The sequence below is a fragment of the Notechis scutatus genome, chromosome 8 (genome assembly GCF_049901735.1).
Source record: "Notechis scutatus isolate UNSWTSFEM ecotype Mainland chromosome 8, rNotScu1.2, whole genome shotgun sequence".
NCBI lineage: Eukaryota > Metazoa > Chordata > Lepidosauria > Squamata > Elapidae > Notechis > Notechis scutatus.
The window spans coordinates 23,573,621-23,598,102 of NC_142016.1; the positions used below are offsets into that span (position 1 = coordinate 23,573,621).

Consider the following 24,482-nt stretch of genomic DNA (forward strand, 5'->3'; position numbering starts at 1 on the left):
CTTTTTAGTCCTGTTGCAAGGCAGAAGCTGCCTAACAGGGTTGTGTTGTGTGGTTTCTTCTCTGTCTGGCAGGAAGTTTCCCCATCTAGAAAAATCTTCCAGCTTTCAGATGATAATAACTAAAAATCTGTCCGGGACCGCTGTGAATCACTCCTTTTATTGACTTGTTTACCAGGAGTCTTATTTCGATTGGAAAGTTGATTTCATAACGTTTTTTTGGGTACAGAACATGTAGGTGCTGTGCCAGCAATCTGGGGACTCATCCAGAAATGAGATTGCCAAGAAAAACAATGGATAAGTTTAGTTTGGTTTAGTTTATTGTCATTGCACCTTGTACAACGTACAATGAAATCAAACACCATCTCCAGTGCATATCACGACCATGAAAATAAACACAAACACACATCCTTCACCCTTCACACATTGAACCGGAAACACCGACACCACACCAACACTGCACTATGCAGCAGAATTCAACAGAGCTACTGCCTTGGGATAGAAGCTGTTTTTCTGCCTATTTGACCTTGTTTTTATTATTCTGTACCGTCTGCCAGATGGTAAAATTTAAAAAAAAGTGTTCCCAGCATGAGATGGATCTTGGAGAATGTTTTGAACTTTCTTAAGGCAGCAGGAGCTATAAAGCTCTTCCAAAGAGGGGAGAGGGCAACCCAGGATCTCCTGGGCAATGACATTAACCCTCTGGAGCGCTGTCCTATCTGCCCCTGTGCAATTGGCAAACCCTACAGAGATGCAGTGAGTTAAGATACTCTCTGTGGTGCAGGGGTAGAAGGTCACCAGCAGTTTTTCATTCAGTTGTTGTTTTCTGAGAAGCCTCAGGTAATATAAGCTCTGCTGGGCCCTTTTGACCAGGGCTGCAATGTGAGCCCCCCAGGTCAGGTCCTCTTTTAGGGTAACACCCAGAAACTTAAAACTGGCCACTTGCTCCACTCTGTCTCCATTGATAAGCAAGGGCTGGATGTCTGATCCACTATATAGTCCACTATAAGCTCCTTCATCTTATTGGTGTTGAGGACCAAGTTGTTGTCTCCACACTACGAAAGCAACCAGTCCACCTCATCTCGGTAGGCAGACTCATTCCAACCCCCCCGCCCCCCCGGAGATAAGTGCCACCACTGTTGTAAGCTACTGAGTAATTCTGTTCAACAGGCCGAGGCTTGTGTGTCTGGACAATTGTAGAGCAAAACAAAACTGAAATCCTTAACTTTTTAGAATAGGCCTGTGTTTTCAACCCTGGCAACCTTAAAATGTGTGGACTTCAACTCCCAGAATTCCCCAGTCAGCATCAGAATTTGGGGAGTTGAAGTCCACACATTTTCCATTAGACCTTAGGCCAATGTGTTTGTCAACCCTGGCTACTTTAAGCTGTGTGGACTTCAACTCCCAGAATTCCCCAGTCAGCATCAGAATTTGGGAGTTGAAGTCACACATTTTCCATTAGACCTTAGGCCAATGTGTTTGTCAACCCTGGCTACTTTAAGCTGTGTGGACTTCAACTCCCAGAATTCCCCAGTCAGCATCAGAATTTGGGGAGTTGAAGTCCACACATTTTCCATTAGACCTTAGGCCAATGTGTTTGTCAACCCTGGCTACTTTAAGCTGTGTGGACTTCAACTCCCAGAATTCCCCAGTCAGCATCAGAATTTGGGAGTTGAAGTCCACATTCCATAACCAGGCCAATTCCCAGTCAGCCATGCTAGCTAGGGAATGCTGGGGGTTGAAGTCTATACATCTACAAGCTGCTAAGTGTTTAAGAACATTGGAGTAAAGCATGCAATGTCTTAACTTGTATAAAAAATAACATCCCTCTTGTAAAGTCCTAGAAAATGCATCTGTTCACATGGAGGAGAACTTTGTCCCTGTGCTGGCTGATCTATCGTGGATTTTCCTCTATCGGTCCAATTTTTCTCATCCTGCAATCTCTTAGCCTCTGTCCAGTATTACTCAACAGACCTGATTCTGCAGCCCCTCCTTCCTTCCTTTCACTTTTGACATACATAAAGACCGCTCTTATCAGCTTATTAAGCCACCTTGGAAAGCAAAGGCCTCCTGTTAAACTTGTAAGCCCTGTGGTGAACGTGGATGGTCACAAGTCAGTGCCCCCCCCCCCCGGCCTGGTTCTGCTTTCCAAATATAGCTGTTTGGGGAAGTGTCCCCATGTCTAGGCAGGCATTTGATGGCAGTGTGACCCAGACCTGTTGGGTTAGAAAGAGGAACAGAATTCGATGTGAAAAGTCAGGTTTTCTTTTTGTTTTTTAGTGTGTCTTGGTGTGTCGTTCATATTTGTTGCAAGAGGAAGAAAGAAAGAAAGAAAGAAAGAAAGAAAGAAAGAAAGAAAGAAAGAAAGAAAGAAAGAAAGAAAGAAAGAAAGAAAGAAAGAAAGAAAGAAGAAAGAAAAAGAAAGAAAGAAAGGAAGGAAGGAAGGAAGGAAGGAAGAAGGAAGAAAGAAAGAAAGAAAGAAAGAAAGAAAGAAAGAAAGAAAGAAAGAAAGAAAGAAAGAAAGGGAGAAAGAGAAAGAAAGAAAGAAAGAAAGAAAGAAAGAAAGAAAGAAAGAAAGAAAGAAAGAAAGAAAGAAAGAAAGAAAGAAAGAAAGAAGGGAGAAAGGAAGAAAGGAGAAAGGGAAAGAAAGAAAGAAAGAAAGAAAGAAAGAAAGAAAGAAAGAAAGAAAGAAAGAAAGAAAGAAAGGAGAAAGGGAGAAAGGAGTAAGAAAGAAAGAAAGAAAAAAAGAAAGAAAGAAAGAAAGAAAGAAAGAAAGAAAGAAGAGTTAGAGAAAATGAATGAAAAAGAAAGAGAGAGAGAAATAGAGATAAATGAAAGAAAGGGGAAGAAAAAGAGAAAAAGAGACGAAAGGAAGGGAGGGAGGGAGGGAGGAAGGAGAAAGGGAAAGCAAGCAAGCAAGAAGAGATAGAGAGAAAATGAATGAAATAGACAGACAAAAAGAAAGAAAAGGAGTGAAATAGTGACAAGAAAGAAAGAAAGAAAGAAAGAAAGAAAGAAAGAAAGAAAGAAAGAAAGAAAGTAAGTGAAATAGAAATAGGAAAAAAGAAAGAGAGAAAGAAAGAAAGAAAGAAAGAAATGTTTCATCTCACACACTTCCGTAGGCCACAAGCCCTCTGGAAGCTTTGAGTGTATTTCCTCCCCTCAGAGACCCTCCAAAAAATCAACGACCAAATTCTCAGCACCATACACAGTCTCCTAGAATCCTAGAGTTGGAAGGGACCTTGGTGGTCTTCTAGTCCAACCCCCCGCCCTCCCCCCAATTCAAAACAGGAGTTCCTATACCATCCCGGACAACGGGCTGTCCAAGGCTTTCTTGAAAACCTCCAGCAATGGATGGAGCCTTCACAACTCCAGGAGACAACTAGGATGTAACCTCTGAAAGCATTTCAAATCCTTCTCGAAAGGATTTCTTCTCATTTGCAACATCCCTTATTAAGGGCCTCCCTCGGCAGGGAGTGATGGATGTGGGACTCCTCCAAGACCCCCCCCCAGAAGGAGCCGAGAAGGGGAGGCCGTCCTGACGAGACCGCACACCATAAAAACTAAACCCATTGCCGCGAATGGTTTCTTGATTTGACTTCTGTCCCCCAGTTTCTGTTTTGGGTGAGTGGGTGGGGAGGGCAGGATTCTTCTGAATCACTGTATATATAACGCTGAGCAAGTCACTGCCTCCTTCTGATTTCTTATAAGTGAAACGCCAAACACAATCTTGCCTTGTTCGCCTTCCAGTAACTCTCCCCACCCACCAAATCTGGGAGTTTTCCGACACCCCACAGGAGAAAAGTCCTCTCTGTTCAGCAGAAAAAAAAAGGGGATTTTTTTTAAAAAAAAAATTTATTTCATTTATTTATTTATTTTTGCATTTCTGATTGCTTTTGACTTGTTTTCCAAGGGAAAAACAGCTCCGTTGCCAAAGCAGTTCAGCTTCGGGAAAAGGAACGAAGCATCAAAACACAATTCCTTTTTAGGGGAAATTTTTTTGGGAGGGAGAAGAAAGGATTAAAGGTGTGAGATTCAGGCAGGACCGAGAGCGTTTGCCTAAAGAGGGGAAGCAATTTTTTCATCCTTTGAGGAGCCGAGAGCAATTGTGGAAGAAATTGATGGAAGAAGATGAGTTAGGAAGAGAAAACCACGAATAAGAGGTCTCAGTTCTGCATTTATGCATCGCGCTTCCCTGAAATGGCAGCTCTCAAATCTCCTAATCAGGGTTTAGGGCAAGCTTGGCCACTTTAAGATATGTGGACTTCAACTCCCAGAATTCCCTAGCCAGCCGTCTTAAAGCATGCTGCCTGGGGAATTCTGGGAGTTGAAGTCCATACATCTCAAGGCATGCTGGCTGGGAATTCTGGGAGTTGAAGTCCATGCGTCTCAAAGCATGCTTGCTAGGGAATTCTGGGAGTTGAAGTCCATGCGTCTTAAGCGTGCTTGCTGGGAATTCTGGGAGTTGAAGTCCATGCGTCTAAAAGCGTGCTGGCTGGGGAATTCTGGGAGTTGAAGTCCATGCGTCTAAAAGCGTGCTGGTTGGGGAGTTCTGGGAGTTGAAATCCATGCGTCTAAAAGCGTGCTTGCTGGGGAATTCTGGGAGTTGAAGTCCATGCGTCTAAAAGCGTGCTTGCTGGGGAATTCTGGGAGTTGAAGTCCATGCGTCTAAAAGCGTGCTGGCTGGGGAATTCTGGGAGTTGAAGTCCATGCGTCTCAAAGCATGCTTGCTAGGGAATTCTGGGAGTTGAAGTCCATGCGTCTAAAAGCGTGCTTGCTGGGGAATTCTGGGAGTTGAAGTCCATGCGTCTAAAAGCGTGCTTGCTGGGGAATTCTGGGAGTTGAAGTCCATGCGTCTAAAGCGTGCTGGTTGGGGAGTTCTGGGAGTTGAAGTCCATGCGTCTAAAAGCGTGCTGGTTGGGGAATTCTGGGAGTTGAAGTCCATGCGTCTAAAAGAGTGCTTGCTGGGGAATTCTGGGAGTTGAAGTCCATGCGTCTAAAAGCATGCTGGCTGGGGAATTCTGGGAGTTGAAGTCCATGTGTCTAAATGCGTGCTGGTTGGGGAGTTCTGGGAGTTGAAGTCCATACATCTTTAAACATGCTGGCTGGGAGTTCAAATCCAGACACCTTAAAGTGGCCAAGGTTGAGAAACCCTACTGTTGAAGAAGACAGAGGTAATAGTGGCAAAGAAATGGGGAATTCTGGGAGTTGAAGTTTACACACCTTAGACTTGCCAAGAGTGGGTGCTCCAACACTGGAGGTTTTAAAGAAGAGACTGGACAGCCACCTGTCTGAAATGGCATAGGGCTTCCTGCTTGATCAGGGGGCTGGACTAGAAGACCTCCAAGGTCCCTTCCAGCTCTGTCATCCTGAGTAACAAACACTGGGCTAACGGTTCATTGAGGATTCTGTTTCCACTCTCCCTTCCTCACCACCGGCCAAGTTCTCGCTGAACTGAATCCAAAGCAATTTGCACACCTCAGGTGTCACCGGCTGTCGCTGGCAACCTCACCGGAATTACCACAGTGCCACTGCCAAGCTTGGCTCAAGCAAGCAGGCCGGGTAGGGGAACTCTGCGAGTTGAAGTCAGCCCATTTTAAATCATGCTGGTTGATGTTTCAAGCCCAGTCCTGGGAAAAGGATGCAGCTACTTTAATGAGTCAGGGTCAGAGAGGCTGAATGGGGGCTTTTGGACCATTCAGAGTTTCTCGCGAAGGCTGAATGCAAAATTCTGCACAGTTGGGTTCATTACTTGGAAGATTGACATATATTTTGTCAGGGATGCAGCTCCGATTGCATGGTTATAGTCACACACACACACACACACACACACCTGGACAAGATAAATCTTGACCTGAGGATCTACCCAGTACAAATCCAACAACCACCCCATGAGGTAGGCCAGGCAGAACCTTGACACATGCCTTACACCAGTGGTCGCCAACCAGTGCTCCGTGAGAAAATTTGGGTGGTCTGCAGAGCAATGTCACCCCCAAAGCAATTAATCCAGGCTGTGCGGGAACACAAGGCTTGCGTTGCTTGCATTGCGAACACCACGAGGTAGTGAGGGGAAGGGACGAAGGGGGGGAGGGGGGGAAACTTGCCCCACTCACCCCACGCGTCTGGCCTGGCCACTGGGCTACTTCTTTCCGTTTCTTTCTTCTTCTGCTTTTGGCTGCACACAAAGAAAGCAGCAAAAGTCTTTCTTTCTCTCTCCCAAACTCCAGCAGAAATGAGTCTTTGGGACCCTGCAAGGCTTCCTGCTCCAAGAGGCTGCGCTGGCACAAGCCTCACAAAGACTCATTTCTGACAGAGTTTGGGGAGAGAAAGAAAGACTTCTGCTGCTTCTGCTGCTTTCCTTGCATGAAGCCAAAAGCCTCTCTCTCTCTCTCTCTCCCTGAGAACAGAGCTGGAGACGATATCCTGGGATCCCAAATAAAGAACGATCGATCAGTAGGAAAACGGGGTGGGGAATTTTCCTACAGATTTTTGGGGGGATTTTCCCAGGGTCTTTGGTCCGCGGTATTTAAAATGATGAGTTTGGTGGTCCCTGAGGTCCAAAATGTTGGCGACCCCTGCCTTACATCAGGGGTCCCCAACCACCGGTCCCTGGACCGGTACTGGTCTTTGGATCATTTCTTACCGGGCCACAAAGCTTGGGCGCCGCCATCTTGTTTCGACAGTGCTTCCGGGTTTTCGGTTGCTTCCGGGTTTTGGGTTGGAAAGCAGCGTTTGGGTGCTCGCGCCTTAGTTTCGTCGAGGGGGGGGGCGGCTTCGAAGAGCCATCCCGATGGCGGTGGAGTCTCACGTTACTCAGGTACCGGTCCGTGGAAGAATAAATAATTGTGAAACCGGTCCCTGGTTCGAAAAAGGTTGAGGGCCACTGCCTTACATGACTGATTTCACATTCGAACTCAAGTCTTGTCAGGGTTGGTCCCATCCCTTCCCTACTGCCCCACATCATTAATAATGACCCTGTCCTTCTGTGCAGGTTTCAAAACTGTCACTAGAACAACTTTTGAAGAATGCTTCTTTCTTTCTCACACACACCCATGTTCCTGGGCCACATATTTTGAACCCCGGACCTAAAAATTGCTGAACGAGAGTTCAGAAAAGGACGAGATAGCAGCCCTTTCTGGATTTGCCTAGGATGGCATTTTCCAGTTGTACCACTGAAATCCGTGGACTCTGCAGTCTTTTTTTCTGAGATAGCAAGAAAACTGACACGTTAAGGCCGGGCAGCTGATAACGGTTTATGACATGTTGGCATCCATGCCCCAAAAGCAGTTCTTTGCCGGAGTTTTCTATTCCTCGGCCAACTTTCTTGAAAACCAGTGAGAACGTTCACTCCGAAGTAGAAACCTCCCTATATCGATGTGATCGATGAAGAATCCTATCTTCGGCCCCCAAATCTTAGCTCATAATAAAGATTTTGGTTTGATTTGGTTATCTTTGTCAAGAAACATTAGCTTTCCATGAGGTGAGACTTCTGTGCAGTTCTGAATGTATGGAATGAAGCCAGCCAACTCCCCCAATGCACAAACCAGGGATTTTACTCAGAAATAAATGTTTATTATTTGATGTACTTACAGCCACAATTAATTTCCATTGTTAAGCAGTTGATAAGCGAGTTTTGCCCCAGTTTATAACTTGTCTTGCCACAGCTGTTAAGTGAATCACTTTGGTTGTTAGGTAAATAACACAGTTGCTTAAAATAAAAAATTAATCTGGCTGCCCCATTGAGTTTCCTTGTCAGGAGGTTGCAAAAGGGGATCACATAAGAGTGTGGTGTGTGTGTGTGTGTGTGTGTGTGTGTGCATGCACATGGCTGTCAAAACTCCAAAAACAGGTCAAGTAGCTCTGGGGAGGTCAGTTATAAATTAGAACACATGCTAAGCAACTGCCCATTAAGTGAGAACCACTTATATTTGGTTTGCCAGTCACATGACCACCTAGCCACGGCCAGCCAGTCACATGACCACCAAGCCATGCCCACAAATTAGGCCATGCCCACAGAACTGGTTGTTAAGAGATTTGAATCCCACCCCTGATTGCAACCGTCGTAAATATGAGTCAATTGCCAAGCGTTTGAGTTTTGTGTCAGGGAGAGTTAGCTTGCTGTCAGGATTCCAGCAATCGCCCTAATGCAATCATGATTCTCGAGCCAAACTTCACTTGTTGCCTCTAATAAATCCTTTGAAGTTTTTTGAAGTTTGTCTCGAGAATCATCATTTCATTAGGGCGATTGCTGGAATCCTGACATTTTGATCACGTGACTATGGAGTTGCTGCAATGGTCGTAAATATGGGGGAAACACCCATGTCACTTTTTGCTGCATTGTTGTAACTTCTGCAGTGATTCATTTAAGAAGAGAAGAGAAGAGAAGAGAAGAGAAGAGAAGAGAAGAGAAGAGAAGAGAAGAGAAGAGAAGAGAAGAGAATAACTTTATTGGCCAAGTGTGATTGGACACACAAGGAATTTGTCTTGGTGTAAATACTCTCATTTAACAACAACTGTGGCAAGACAGGTCATAAAATGGGACAAACCTCACTTAACAGCTGTCCTGCTTTGCAAGTTTTTGGAAAATTGGACTCAGTTGTGCTCATAAGTTGAGGGCGACAATGTCATCTTTTTCAGGACGCCTTTCCAATGTCTTGGAACTACAATTCCCAGGGTGCCCTCGGCCAAGCTGCCTGGGAATTCTGGGGAGTCCGAGAAGAAGCCTAACCTAAAGGGCAAAATTGCATCACATTTTTTTTTAAAAGGCTGAAACGTTATCACTGCGTTTGGAGGGAGAAGAAGAAAGTTTATTTGCTTGGTTTCTCCTTTCCAAGAAATTTGCTTTTTTTATTTTTTTCCAACTCAGCTTGGAAAAGGAGAGAGTTTATTAGCCAGGCTTGTTGTGCTGAACTTTGTAAAACATCAACCTACAAAGCAATTATTAAATGCAAAACACAGAAAGCTTTTGTCCTAACAAAGAACTAACTTTGTAGCTACAGGCAGTTCTGGCCGGAAGCTGACCGGTTTGCTTATCTTCTCTGAAAAAATAAACCTTCCAGCTATTTTTCCAGATGTCGCTATCAACTCTGATCAAATCATCCTGAACTTTGGTTGAAGTGTTAAGCCAGGTTACTTTAGGGCAAAAATTTGAAAGGAGAAGCAAACTGTTTTCAGAAACATCAAGAGGCTGGAAACAATTCTATCTTTAGAGGGAGAACATTTCTAAAATGCCCTCTTGTGATCCTGAATTAATGGCCACAAATGGATGAATGAAACTTATTTTAATGAGCTGAACAGTTTGGGCATTGCCAACCTTTCAAAGACCAGCTGTGAACCCTTGCCTTTAACATCTTTTATTTGTATTTATTTTATTGAAATGATTTGTACGGCCTCTCGTTCAAAAACAGAATTCTGGGCAGCAGAACAACAACATAATTTTAGTTCTCGCTCACTTATACACAACCGCCTATAACTTTTTTTTCTGGCCTAAAGAAAAATATTAATTTATTATGTTTGATAGTCTCGGGTGTTCAGGAAAACGAGGGCTGCAGAGAGAGAGAGAAAAAAATGGGTATACAATAACCAGTTATTAAATTCACAATCAGCTGTTATAATCCTGTTTACTTTATTGTCACTGCACCTCTACAATGAAATCAAACACCATCTTCAGTGCATATCACAACCATGAAAATAACCACAAACACACATCCTTCACCCTTCACACATTGAACTGGAAACACCGACACCACACCAACACTGCACTATGCAGCAGAATTCAACAGAGCTCCTGCCCTGGAATAGAAGCTGTTTTTCTGCCTATTTGTCCTTGTTTTCATTATTCTGTACCGTCTGCCAGATGGTAATAGTTCAAAAAAAGGGTTCCCAGGATGAGATGGATCTTTGAGAATGTTTTGAACTTTCTTAAGGCAGCAGGAACTATAAAGCTCTTCCAAAGAGGGGAGAAGGCAGCCCATGATCTTCTGGGCAATGACATTAACCCTCTGGAGCGCTTTCCTATCTGCCACTGTGCAATTGGCAAACCAGACAGAGATGCAGTAAGTTAAGATACTCTCTATGGTGCAGCGGTAGAAGGTCACCAGCAGTTTTCCATTCAGTTGTTGTTTCCTGAGAAGCCTCAGGTAATATAATCCTGGGCCCTTTTTGACCAGGGCTGCAATGTGGACACCCCAGGTCAGGTCCTCTTTTAGGGTAACACCCAGAAACTTAAAACTTATTCTGTTATTTTTGCGTGTGAGTGGGTGTTTGTGCAACGGTCAAGCGTAGCCGGACCTAAAACAGTGGCTGCCTCAGCTAAATCAGTGCCCCCTGTCCCTCTCTTACATGATCAACCCAATTAAGGAATTTTGTGGAAGGAAGCGAAGGAGAACATCAGATGCTTTTGGGGAGAAACTGTGTGGCAATTGTGTTATTTTTTTAAATTGTTTTTGTGTGTGTGTGTGTGAAAAGCGAAGTAGTGTGTTGACTTGGCAGCTTGCCTGAAAGGGATCTTAAAAAGTCCTTGCTCCAGGCAGTGAGTCAGAGTCATGAAGATGGAATGGCAGTGATACTCAACAGCTCAAACCGACAGTCTGTTTTTGATGACCTCTTGTTCAACAATAACATTTGACCAACTAAAAATCTAATCTTGGGCAATGGGGCCAGATTGAATCATGCCATTCCCCCACCCCCAATATCACCCTCCTCTCTCTCTCTCTCTTTCAGATTTAAACTTCAAGAACACACACAAATACACAATCACATTGGGGCTCTATACCACTGTTTTCCAAACTTTAAGATCGGCGGACTTCAACTCCCAGAATTCCCCAGCCGGCAAGTCTACACATCGGAAAGATTTCTGGCTAGGAAATTCTGGGAGTTGAAGTCCATCCATCTTAAAGCATGTTGGCTGGGGGATTCTGGGAGTTGAAATTCGCATTCTCGGTTTAGTGACTGTTCAAAATTACAGAAGAACTTAAAAAATGAGATATCACTGATCATTGCGGTGTTGGAAGAAATGTCCCTCTGGGTTCAGTTCCAAGTGGGGGAAAAATACACTGGAAACATGGAGGCTCTTTGGAAAGATGGTTTAATGGTGGACAGGACCACCTGGCTTGGAGATCCTGGGTGAAAAGGACTATCACATGCTTCAAGATGTTGGGTGAAGGAAAAGAAGAAGAAGAAGAAGAAGAAGGAGAAGGAGAAGGAGAAGGAGAAGGAGAAGAAGAAGAAGAAGAAGAAGAAGAAGAAGAAGAAGAAGAAGAAGAAGAAGAAGAAGAAGAAGAAGAAGAAGAAGAAGAAGAAGAAGAAGAAGAAGAAAGGAACAAAGATGCTGAGAGTGCCTGGGTTTTATGCCCGCTGTTGGGATTTGAATTTGAGCTTGTATTCTGATTGGTTGTCAGACTCCCATGGGGCCATGCAGGGTCAACTCTGTAGGCTGTCCTGAGTCCCAGGTTTGGTTGAGCCTTGCTGGACGATGATGTAATGAAAGGGCTTTGGACAATTCCTATTATGGCTCTACCTGGAGTAGATCTTTGTTATGTAAAATAGACTGCTCTAGGCCAGAGTAATGGTCCATTAGCAAAGGTGGGGGGGGGGGGCTGAGTTTCCGCCTCTCTGAATTTCTACTCTTTTTAAGGGAAATATTCTGCCTTTTTAGTATATCCTAAAATATTTCATTTTTCTAGGGGAGGGGTGGGTTTTAACTTCCAACAGCAGCTTCCAACAAACGAAGTCAGTTAGGAAAGCTTCATTCATTTAACAATGGGATGATTTACTTAACTTTTAAGATGGGTGGACTTCAACTCCTAGAATTCCCCAGCTGGCAAATCCACACATCTGAAAGATTTCTGTCTGGGGAATTCTGGGCGTTGAAATTCACATTCTCTGTTTAGCGACTGTTCAAAATCACAGTGAGTTATCACTGATCATTGCGGCTTCCAACAAACGAATTCAATGGGGAAAGCTTGATTTGTTTAACAATTGGATGATTCACTTAACAACTGTGGCAAAAAGGTTGTAAAATCAGGTGTGGGTCCCCTAACATCCGCCTGGTATAGCACAGGAGATTCTGAACCTAACTGTGCTTTTAAGTCCAGCTTACTATCTGTATTCCATTTTTTTATTTTTTTTATTTTTTTTATTGATTTGTCTCCCACCTTTATTATTTTTACAAATAACTCAAGGCGACGAACATACAATACTCCTTCCTCTAGTCCTGCTATTTTCCCCACAATAACAACAAACTTGTGAGGTAGGTTGGGTTGAGAGAGAGAGCGGGGGGGACTGGCCCAAAGTCACCCCTATGTCTTTCAGACCTAAGGCAGGACTAGAACTCACAGTCTCCTGGTGATTGGCCCCCAAGTCACCCAACCTACTTTTGCGTATAAAGAGGGACTAGAACTCACAGTCTCCTGGTGATTGGCCCCAAGTCACCCAACCTACTTTTGCGTATAAAGAGGGACTAGAACTCACAGTCTCCTGGTGATTGGCCCCAAGTCACCCAACCTACTTTTGCGTATAAAGAGGGACTAGAACTCACAGTCTCCTGGTGATTGGCCCCCAAGTCACCCAGTCAACTTTCATGCTTAAGGTGGACTAGAACTCACTGCCTCCTGGTATTTGGCCCCAAGTCACCCAACCTACTTTTGCGTATAAAGAGGGACTAGAACTCACAGACTCCTGGTGATTGGCCCCCAAGTCACCCAGTCGACTTTCATGCTTAAAGTGGACTAGAACTCACTGTCTCCTGGTATTTGGCCCCAAGTCCCCCAACCTTCTTTTGTGCATTAGGTAGCACTAGAATTCATTGTTTCCTGGTGATTGGCCCCAAGTCACCCAGCTGGATTTCATTGCTAAGGTGGGACTAGAACTCACAGTCTCCCAGTTTCTAAGCCTGGTGCCTTCACCCCCAGACCAAGCTGGCTCTCAGTTTTGTTGGCTTGTTTTTAATCAGGTGTCGGGCAAAGTACCAACTGAACAACTACATATAAGAAATACACACAAATAAATAAAATATCAATCAAGCACACCCAATATCACAGATAGAATAAGGAGAAAATATGCCCAGGTATTTGTGTCTCCTGACATCTCAGGAACTGCCTTCTTTCCCAGGTGTGCAAAGAAACTGCCTCCTTTCCCAGGTTTGCACACCTGGAAAAAGGAGGCAGTTTCTTTGCACGCCTGGGAAAGGAGGTATTTCTTTGCACACCTTTCCCAGGTGTGCAAAAACCCTCCCTCCTTTCTCGAGTATGCAAAAAAAAAAAAACCTCTCCTTTCCCAGGTGTGCAAAGAGCTTTATGTGCAAAGAAACGGCCTCCATTTCCAGGCGTGCAAAGCGCTGCTATTTCTTTCTCTCTCTTTTTTCACCCCCTTTCTGGAGATGTCAGGGTTAAGCCAACGTGTGCAAGTGGTGATGGAGATTAAACTTTGTCCCCAATGCCATCATGGCAAACTTTATTATTATTTTTTTGCTCTTCCAGCTGCTGACTCTGCCAGGGCCGCCCCTTTCCTCCATTCCCCACCCACCCCCCAGGCTGAGCTGGGTATTTAAAAGTCTGCCGCGGAGAAGAAACTTGTAGGAGAAACTTCCCAGAGTCGGCAGGAAGGGAGGTGAAAGACTTGGCCATTCGGTAGGTTCTTGTTTTGGTTCTGTATCTTTTCCCCCTCTCCTGGGATAGTGGCTGGTTGCAATCTGGGTTAGAAACTTGGGGAGGGGGAGGGTTAAACACCCCACCCCCCCAATACCCCAGGGCAGATGCCAGGGACAGCGATGCAATGCAGAAACCTTGAAGGAAACAAACAGGAGTTCAGGATCTAAAGGGGTTTCTTGGGTGTTGAGTTAGCAACAGGATTCCAGCCATGCAGAAATTCCCTTTTTGGAAATTTATTCTTGGAATAAAATGGAATAACAGAATAAAAAGAGGGTCCAAATTTTCTGGGATGTGTGTGAAAAAGAAATCTCCTCTCTGTCTCCTAAATTCACCCCCCGAATCTTATGTGCTTCTCTCTCTTTTTCCTCACCTCCAAAGGATCGACCCATCACCATGAAACTCTTCGCTCTACTCTTCGCCGTGGGGCTGCTGAGTGGTGAGTAACTAAGTTGGGGTGTGCAATTTTACCAAACGGGGGTGGGGGAAGATAGAAAAACAAGTAAGCCCTCTGCTTATCAATCCTGCTTTGATTCTCTTGAAAGTTGTTGGCATGTATTCAAGTACTCTCCTTCCCAGAGGTGGAGCTTCCATAGACAGTAGCAGCCTAGCTCTGAGTTCTCAGGCAACACTGAATAAGAGAATAACCGAGTTGGAAGGGACCTTGGAGGTCTTCTAGTCCAACCCCTGGCTCAAGCAGGAGACCCTACACCATTTTGCACAAATGGCTGTCCGGTCTCTTCTTGAAAAGCTCCAGGAATGGACGTTCCCAACTTCTGGAGTTAATTCTTAATTGTTCTCACCTTCAGAAAATGTCTCCTTAGTTCTAGGTTGATTCCTCTCTTTGATTAGCTTCCAGCCCTCTGTGATTAAACAAGAGGTAAAAAATTAGGGGTCTCTGGGCAGGTATGTCTTGTTTAATGGAAGGGAGGTCTAGAGATGACATGATAGCAGCCTTCCAATATCTCAGGGGCTGCCCCAAAGAAGAGGGAGTTAAGCTATTCTCCAAAGCAACAGAAGGCAGGACAAGGAACAATGGATGGAAATTGAAGAAGGAGAGATTCAACCTAGAAATAAAGAGAAATTTTCTGACAGGGAGACCCATCAACCCAAGTTGCCTTCAGAAGTTGTGGGAGCTTCATCCTTGGAAGCTTTCTTTTCTTTTCTTTTTTTAAAATTAAATTTAATTGAATAAACATTAAAAACAATTGAACCCAGTGCGACTTTCTTGGCCATCATTTTGGCCATACAAACTATAGTATAGAGATACACATATAGTGCTAGCTGCATATCATTTCTATTTACATTTATATACATTTATATACAATTGTATACATATTTACTTTTATCCCTGAAAGCTTTCAAGAAGAGGCTGGATTGTTCTCTGACAGAAATGGTGTTAGGGTCTCCTGCTTGGGCAAGGGGGTTGAACTAGATGACCTCCAAGGTCCCTTCTAACTCTGCTATTCTATCTTCTAACATGTGCTTTGATCCAGAGGGACTCGACTTCCCACAATATGCTAGGTGAGGCTCAGATGGGGCAGGGTCGTTTGTGGGAAGCCAATGAACGAGCGTATTGCCTATTACATTTTTAAAAAAATGAAAGATGGTGTTTAGTTAGTCCTCAGCTTATGACCGTTCATTCAAGTTACAACAACACTGAGGGGAAAAAAATGACTGAACAAGAGTCCTCATTTTTAGAACCGTCGCAGCTTCTTTGCAGTCACGTGTTCAAAATTTGGACACTTGGAAACTGGCATGTACTTATGACTGTTGTGGCCTCCTGTGGGTCATGTGATCACCACTTGTGACCTTCTCTGTCAATTGGCGGGTTGGGACACAGGATTTGAGTCATGCTTGAACCCAGCTATGCCTAAACTTGGCTAAGAACCAACTATTTCATCAGAGTCGAGTAAATGTCACAGGCCTGAATTAATCTTCATTCCAGTCTGTCTCCTGTTTCCCATCTAGCCTCTGGGACTCCCTGCCACAACAAAGCTCTCCGATAAGTGAGGTCATTTTACATAAGGGCAGGAGGGCACTGTAATTAACCACAGGGGAAAACAAATAAAACAAACCAGGACGCAGTTTCTTGTTGGGGCTTGCCCTGCTTATGTAGTAGAAACCTGGGCTGCTCCGTCTATTTCAACATTTAGCCTACCTTGCAGGGTTGATGTGAAGATAAAGGAGCAGGGGGGAAGAAGGGATAAAAAAATTAAGCAAAGGTTTGACAAGGCCAACATGATTAGGCAGGGTAGGGTGGGCATGGATTTAGGAGAAAGAGGAGGAAGCATTTCAGCCAAAGAGAGTTTCAATAAAGGAGAATATTTGTAGCTCTGGGTTGAAATGAGGGGCCCTTGGTGGTCAGACAAGGAATAATGGATGGAAACTGATCAAGGAGAGATTCAACCTGGAAATAAGGAGGAATTTTCTGACAGTGAGAACAATCCACCCATGGAACAGAAGTTGCCTTCAGAAGTTGCGGGAGCTTCATCCCTGGAAGCTTTCAAGAAGAGACTGGACTGACATCTGTCAGAAATGGTGGAGGGCAAGGGTCTTCAAACTTGGCAAGTTTAAGGCTTGTGGACTTCAACTCCCAGAATTCCTGAGCTAACATGAGTGGAGGAGGAATTCTGGGAGTTCAAACCCACAAGTCTTAAAGCTGACAAGTTTGAAGACCCCTGGTTTAGACGTTTCATCAACTAACTAGGTAACATCATCAACGCTAGAAGTGGGTGTGATTATTCTCTTTTTTTTTTATTCTAGAATCTAGTGCAGGGGTCCCCAAACTTGGCAACTTTAAGACTTGTGAACTTCAACTCCCAGAATTCTTGAGCTAACATGAGTGGAGGAGGAATTCTGGGAGTTGCAGTCCACAAGTCTTAAAGCTGTCGAGTTTGAAGACCCCCTGGTATAGGGCCTCCTGCTGGGCAGGGGGGGGGGTTGGGGGTTGGACTAGGTGACCTACAAGATCCCTTCCAACTCTGTTAATCTGTCATCTGTAAAGTCTCTGAGCTGGATTGTTTATTCATGCAGATGTTTCATGACCCTACAAGGGGAACATCATCCGGGTTAGTCCTAGCCCTGATGATGTTACTTAGTTGGGTCACGAAACGCCTGCAACAAAACAACAACCAAGCTCAGAGACCACCAAGGACCCCCCTCAAATTATCCCTTGCTATGGATACATTGAGCCTTTCCTTTCCTGAGTGGATTCCTTCCAGATGTGCTGGAGTTCAGGTCCCATAAGGCCCAGCTCATGTGGCCACGGTAGCTATGGGATTATGGGACCTGGTGCAACGCTTCTAGCAGGGCACCAGACCAGGGAAGGTTGTGCATTTATTGCAAAGTTGACGCTCATACTTGGAGTTACCGACACCTCGACGGTGGCAAGAATATTATATGCACAATATTGGAAAAAATGAAATTATACCTCCAGAAACAGAAATAATAAGAAAAATTATGGCACGTGCAGAAGAATCTGATAGGTTAACTTTAGAAATAAAAGACAAAGGAGAGTCTAAATATTATATAAAACATGGAATAAATTTTATAAATGGTTACATAGTAGGAGGCATGTTATACAATGTTATGTTTATGATTAGATTAATTAGTACTTAATATATTAATAAGTAGATTATAAACGATGAAGTAAAATGTATATATGTATAACAAGGGTAAGTTGGATGTATGGTGTTGTATTCGCATAATTAAAATTCAAAATAAATCAAAGAGAAAGAGACAAACTACTTCGGAGGGACCAAGCATGCTTTCTGGTTGTCAGGGTCCTGGGTTCGAAACGACCCAATCGAGACATCTGGGCTGAGTTTTATTCCCTTTCCCCCCCCTCTTTTTAATTTTTTTTTTTTAATTTGCGTGCAGCCTCCTGGGCCAATCCCTTCTTTCAAGACGAACCCAAATCCAAATGGGAGGAAGCGATAGACGTCTTTTGGGGCTACGTCACCAAGGCTGCCAATGTGGCGGATGACATCACTGCCCAGATCAGGACCTCGCAGCTCAGCAAGGAATTGGAGTGAGTGTTTTCTTGTTGTTTTTATCCCGCCTTTATTGTTTTTTGTAAGCAACGCAAGGCAGGAAACAAAACTAAGCATCCTTCCTCTACCTGTTTTGCTCCACAACAACAACCCTGAAGGGCAGGTTGGGCACAGGAGGAAGGGGGCCGGCCCAAAGCCACCCAGCTGGTTTTCATGGCTAAGGCGGGATTAGAATTCACCGTCTCCTCCTGGGGATTGGCCCCAAATCACCAGGCAGCTTTCCTGCCTAAGGTGGGACTAGAACTCTCTGTCTCCTGGTGATTGGCTCAAAACTATCCAGTTGGCTTTCATGCCTAAGGTGGGACTAGAACTCCCTGTCTCCTGGTGATTGGCCCAAAGTCCCCCGGCAGCCTTTTGTGCCTAAGGCGGGACTAGAACTCACCGTCTCCCAGTGGTTGTCCCAAAGGCACCGAAACTCACCATCTCCTGGGGATTGGCCCCAAATCACCCAGCAGGCTTTCCTGCCTAAGGCGGGACTAGAACTCCCAGTCTCCCAGTGATTGGTTCAAAGTCACCCAGCTGGCTTACGTGCCTAAGGCGGGACTAGAACTCACAATCTCCTATTGATTGGCTCAAAGTCCCCCGGCAGGCTTTTGCGCCTCAGGCAGAACTAGAACTCCCAGTCTCCTAATTTCTAGCCTGATCCTAAACCAAACTGGCTCTCCCAGGACCTAGACCAATAGCTTAACTAGGTAAATCTGATGCACCCGAGGAATTGAGCCCTGGCCTGACTTCTCTGTCTCCTCAGTGGCCTTATCACTGACACCATCGGTGAGGTGGAAACCTACACGGATGACCTGCGTTCCAAGTTTGGCCCCTATACCCAAGAACTGCAGGAGCGCCTAGTGACCGAAGTGTCCACCCTGACTGGGAAGCTGAGGAACGACATGGAGGAGACCAAGGGCAAGTTGCTCCAGTATTCCCGGGACACCCAACTCGTGATCGACCACAACGTGGACAACGTGAAGTCCCAGTTCAACCTGCTGTTGCGCAAGATGAAGAAGCGCCTCAACAAGGACTCCGAGGAGCTGCGTCAGAAGCTGAGGGCCTACGCCGAAGAGATGAGGACCAACGCGGGGGAAAAGGTCAGCTCCATCCGTCAGAACCTGGAGCCCTACTTCTCCAACGTCCACGAAAAGGGGCAGCAGCGAATCCAGGCCTTGCAACAGGCCATCGGCGAGCAAAGCCGAATGGTCCATCAGCAGCTCAGCAGCCGCGTCCAGGAGCTCCAGAAACAGTTCCAGGAGAGGCTCCAGGAGGTGAAAAACGCCTTTGACCAAGCCGTTGACAAACTCCGCCAGTTGGTCAACCCCATTTTGGAGGACATCGGCGTCCAGGCAGAGACCGGGGTGGAAGAGACCAACCAGGAAGCATGAGATGGCCTTCCATCACCTCCAGCGACGCTCCTGCTTTGTCTCCTTGGAAACCGAGGGGAACCTCAAAGCTTTGAGGGCCTCTGGGTTGAGATGGGTCTTTCTTGACAGGCCAGCCATGTATTAACCTAACCTTCCCAACTGGTTGAGAGCCCTCCAGATGTGTGGCGTGACGTCCTCCAGCGTTGGGCTAGCAGGCCGACACATCTGGAGAGAGCACCATTGGGGGGGGGAGTGGGGAAAGACTGCACTAACCTCATGCTGCTTTGCACAAAAGTCCCATCATCCCCTTGAACGAGAGGCTGCCGTTTGGCCTTTCTTAACTTTCTCTCCCCTTTCCGGTCTCGTATTAACTCAAGTTCTGTGTTGCACTTGTGAATTCATCCTAGAAAGATCCTGGGACGATTCCTGATCCCCATTTTCCCCTTCCCACTGTAACATCCTGCCTTCCAGATGTACTTCACCACCATTCTTCAGCTTAGCTGGTGTTTTGATCTGTAACAATAAAATATACTTTGGATATGAACCTCTCCTGGTGTGTTTTTTTTTCAGTTTGGGATGGTATGGATCTCACTCTAGAAAACACTTTTGCAAAGGGGAAATATATATTTAGTGCTAGGGTTTGTTTGTTTTTTAAGCCTCCTGGTGGAAGTTAAAACTCACCCCTCTCCTAGGAAAATGAAATATTTTAGGATATACTTTAAAGGGCAGAATATTTCCCCTAAAAAGAAAAGTAGAAAATCAGAGGCAGAAACTCAGCCCCCCCCACCTTTGCTAATGGACAATTACTCTGGCCTGGGTCAGCCTATTTTACATAACAAAGATCTACTCCAGGTAGAGCCATAATAGGAATTGTCCAAAGCCCTTTTCATTACATCATCGTCCAGCAAGGCTCAACCAAACCTGGGACCCAGGACAGCTTACAGAGTTGCCCCTGCGTGGCCCCATGGGAGTCTGACAACCAGTCAGAATACAAGATCAAATTCAAATCCCAACATAGGGTATAAAACCCAGGGACTCTCAGCATCTCTTTCCCTTTTCACCCAGAATCTCCAAGCCATGTGATCCTGTCCACTATTAAACCATCTTTCCAAATAGCCTCCATGTTTCCAGTGTCTTTTCCCCCACTTTTCTCACTTGGAACTGAACCCAGATGGACATTTTTTCCAACACTCCCATCTTTGCAACCTGTAGCAAAAACCTTGGCAGGGTTAGGGTTAGGGTCAGACATGATACAATGGAAGAAATACAGACCCACAAAGTGAAATTGAAAGAAAGGGGGAGTGGGGAAGGAAAGAAAAAAATGAAGAGAGATAGAAAAAGAAAAATCTAACAGAAAAACTCCCAAAGAGACCAGGAAAGGAAAGGTATACAAAGAAGCGATTCCTCATCTTTAGAGCACTTGCAAGCAAACCAATCCTTACCCTTCCCTTTTTAAAAAATTTAAAATATCTTTCCTTTCTTCCCATGTTCAACCCTCTTTGATCAGCAAATCCATAAATCACCAGATCAAAATAATCCAATATTGTAATGTTTTGCCCTGCCAGCAGACCCCCTGAAGAAGTATTTTAGATGTTAAAAAACCTTTGGCTGTTAAAAAAATTCTTTAATCTACATTGTCTTACTAAAGAATGATGCTAGGTAGCCCTCAACTTCCAAAATTCATTTAGTGACCATTCAAAGTTACAATGGCATTGACTTACGACCATTTTTCACACTTATGACCATTGTCGCATCTCTATGGTTACCTGAGCAATATTTGGATGCTTGATAACTGGTTCATAATGGGGCAAAACTCATTTTTCACTTAGCAACATAAATTTTGCGTTCAGTTGTGGTTGTAAGACTACCTGTACAGTGATTTGACTTTTTAAAAGTTTGGCTTTTATTTTTTTTAAAAAAGAGAGATCTTAGCAATATGTTTTGACCGACACTTGTGTATATCACACACATCTGGATCAGTGTTTAAAAAAACCCACCTACAAAAAGCAGTTAATTTTACTGATTTAGTTGACTCCTTTTGATTTAGTTCAGAATGATGAGTCCCAGATAATATGGACTACGTGACAACCATCCAAAATGTGATTTTATTTTCTATTTTAGTGCGTTTGGTGAAACCAACCTTTCAAAAGCTCAGCACAAATTTCCCAAGATTTAACTTTTTGATCGAATTCCTCTAGGAAACCTGTTTTAAACTGATGTAAAATTGCAAAATAAGTGTATTTTAAAGGAGGAGCCGGCAAGCCAGATTGTTAAAAACAGGTTATTCAGTGACAAAAAAAAAAAAAGGTTTTGTTTAGAATTTTTTTACTATTTTAATTTACATATTCCACTGGAAAAAGAGAAGAAAGATCCATTGGGTGATGCGCATGCCAAAAAAGGTGCAAATGATAATGCCTTGGTAAGATGACACCTGGCATCCGGCATCTAGTTTTGGTCGCCACGATGTAAAAAAGATATTGAGACTCTAGAAAGGGTGCAGAGAAGAGCAACCAAGAGGATTAGGGGACTGGAGGCTAAAACATGGTTGCTGGAATTGGGTATGTCTAGTTTCATTAAAAGAAAGACTACAGGGGACATGATAGCAGTGTTCCAATATCTCAGGGGCTGCCCCAAAGAAGAGGGGAGCCAAGCTATTCTCCAAAACTGCTGAAGGCAGGACAAGAAGCAATGGATGGAAACTAACCAAGGAGATAAACAACCTAGATCTAAGAATAAATTTTTTTCAGTGGAACAATTTGCCTCCAGAAGTTTTAAATGCTCCAACACTGGAAACACTTTTTAAAGAAGAGATTGGACAACCATTTGTCTGAAATGGGATAGGGTTTCCTGCCTTAGCAGTGGGCTGGACTGGAAGACCTTCAAGGACCCTTCCGACTCTGTTATTCTATAATTCTATAGCTGCAATTGTGCAATGGAAGACCTGTTTCTGTTTAGCAGACTTGCACACATGACACACCTAAAAAAAATAGAATAGGGCTTTAATTGGGGAGGTGTGGCTTTCATCTTGATTTGTTCAACCTTGCCTGTGAGAGTAGGTGCAATAGGTACAGCATCTGGCCTGTTTTATTATCAGTTAAATTAATGTCTTGAATAGCCAACTAAATTCAGATTCAAATCAGTCCTGAAGTGGCTGGGATAAGCCCTGTGGTATAAACTATGGTTTGTGGCTTAAAGCCATCGATTAAGCCAGCCCATTATGGTTGCTTCAGCTAACCCTGGCTTAATGCTACGTGTGTTTCCAACGGAACAGGAAGAGAGAAGGGCTTTCTTGCAAACAGAGAGACAGGGAGGGCAAGGAAATTGTTAAAAAATCTCCTTGCCAGAATTTATCAGATGAGTGGACTTCAATTCCCAGAATTCCTCAGCCAGTTGAAATCCACAAATGCTGGTTAGGGAATTCTGGGAAATAGGGATCACAGATGCTGGATAGAGAATTTTGGAAGTTGAAGTCTACAAATGTTGACTAAGGAATTCTGGGAATTGAAATCCATAGATATTGGCTAAGGAATTCTAGGAGTTGAAGTCCACAGGTGCCGGCTAAGGAATTCTGGGAGTTGAAGTCCACAGGTGCCGGCTAAGGAATTCTGGGAATTGAAGTCCACAAGTGCCAGCTAAGGAATTCTGGGAGTTGAAGTCCACAGGTGCCGGCTAAGGAATTCTGGGAGTTGAAGTCCACAAAAGCTGGCTGGGGAATACTGAGAGTTAAAAACCACTGAAGCTGGCTGGGAAATTCTGGGAGTTGTAGTTCACACATCTTAAGGTTAAGAAATACCACTCTGATCAGAAGGGAGGAAAAGAAGGGAGGAAAGATTAAATTTTCCGCATCCTGTCTGCCAGTTCAAATGAGTGCCCTTTTCCCACTTTCCTCCACGGATGAACAAAGGTTGTGTGGCTCCTTGTTCAAGTCCAGGCAAAACCTCCACCCTTTCTTTCCCACAAGACGTCTTGCTTGCCACCCACAACTGTCTTCTCACTTTCGGCAACCACAATGCTGAGCTGCCTTCCACACCCGGAAGAGACCACAAAGTGTTTGATACAAGCATCGAAATAGGACCCAGCTTCAAAAGATACTTGAACTGGAATATGAAAATATTTGTGTTGTAGGAGATTTTTATGCAATTGCAGATGCAAGATTAGATTACAGAAGTAGCATGACTGGAAAGAAAGCAAGGAAGATACTCCCAAAGTAGAGGCGGTATTCAGCAGGTTCGGACTAGTTCTGGAGAATTGGTAGCGGAAATTTTGAGTAGTTCATAGAAACCGGTAGCAGATTTTTTTTTGTAGCTCTAAATCCCACCTCTGACTGCCCCCTCCCCCATCCATTCTCTGCCTCCCATTGAGTCCCAGCTGATTGGCTGGGTCTCCTTTGGTTGCCCTGCACAGGAGAACGGAGCTGGAAAGCAGGTTAGTGAGGTGGGGAGCGAATGGGGATTTTGCAGTATCCTTCCCCTGCCACGCCCACCAAGCCACACCCACAGAACCGGTAGTAAAAACATTTGAATCCCACCACTGTCCCAATGGCATTTTTTTTTTTTTCAAATGGCAGAAGAAATCTCTACGCAGGATGTATGGAGAGAAATGAATCCAGGGGGGAATCAATACACATTCTATTCAAATAGGCACAAGTCATGGTCTAGAATTGACATGATTTGGAGTTCACTTGAATTAAAAACTAATGTGCAAGAGATAGAGATAGAAACTAATTTCTAGTTCAGCACAGTCCATTATTTTTTGCATTAGAACTTCATCTGGTGGTATTTTATCGCTCTTCCAATTTTGTGCTAAATTCACTCTGGAAGTAAAAGGCAAAGATGATTGAGAATATTATGCGATATGGGAGAGGTGGTACGAATGGGTGAAGAATAAAGATAAAAATGATGTATAGTCACAAAATGAGAAACATGTATATACAATGACACAAACACTGTTGATGGAAATGAGACCTTTGTATTTTTGGTTTTTAAAGAATAAAAATTATTTTTTTAAAAAAGAAACTAATTTATGGGCTGACCATATAACCCAATAAAAGTTAAAATGGAAAGGGGAAAAGAAAAGGTGGAGATGGATACTGAACCCACCTATATTGAAAGAAAAAGAGTTTATGCAAACAACAGTAAAAGAAATTGATTTTTTTCTTTAAGGAAAACAAAAAAGAAGATACTTCACTACAAAACCTATGGGATACAACTAAAGCATTTATTAGAGGTCTAGTGATAAGAATAGAGACATAAAGGAAGCCATAAAGGGTGGCTTACAAACCATCATTGTGGGTTCTTGCAAGATGCTAAGTTGACCAAGCAAACTAACAGACCATGATGGCTTAGCGTGTCTCCTGAAGCAGATCGAGGGCTAAAAAAGGTGATTCAGATTGGCTTAGTCCATCAGACCTGCTCTAAAAATGTTACTCT

General features: G+C 44.2%; 1 protein-coding gene across 3 annotated transcripts; it reads left to right on the forward strand.

Moving 5' to 3' along the window:
* Positions 1-13,572: 13,572 nt before the first annotated feature.
* Positions 13,573-19,597, forward strand: APOE (apolipoprotein E). 3 transcript variants are annotated; one of them, XM_087971139.1, is made up of 4 exons: positions 13,573-13,629; positions 14,025-14,082; positions 17,526-17,676; positions 18,447-19,597. In XM_087971139.1, the coding sequence occupies exons 2-4, from the start codon at positions 14,040-14,042 to the stop codon at positions 19,072-19,074; spliced, it is 822 nt and encodes a 273-aa protein (XP_087827265.1). In that variant the 5' UTR covers positions 13,573-13,629; positions 14,025-14,039; the 3' UTR covers positions 19,075-19,597. The 3 variants fall into 3 exon arrangements, with proteins under 3 accessions (XP_087827265.1, XP_087827263.1, XP_087827264.1); XM_087971137.1 differs by having other exon boundaries at positions 13,573-13,625; XM_087971138.1 differs by having other exon boundaries at positions 13,573-13,605.
* Positions 19,598-24,482: the final 4,885 nt, after the last annotated feature.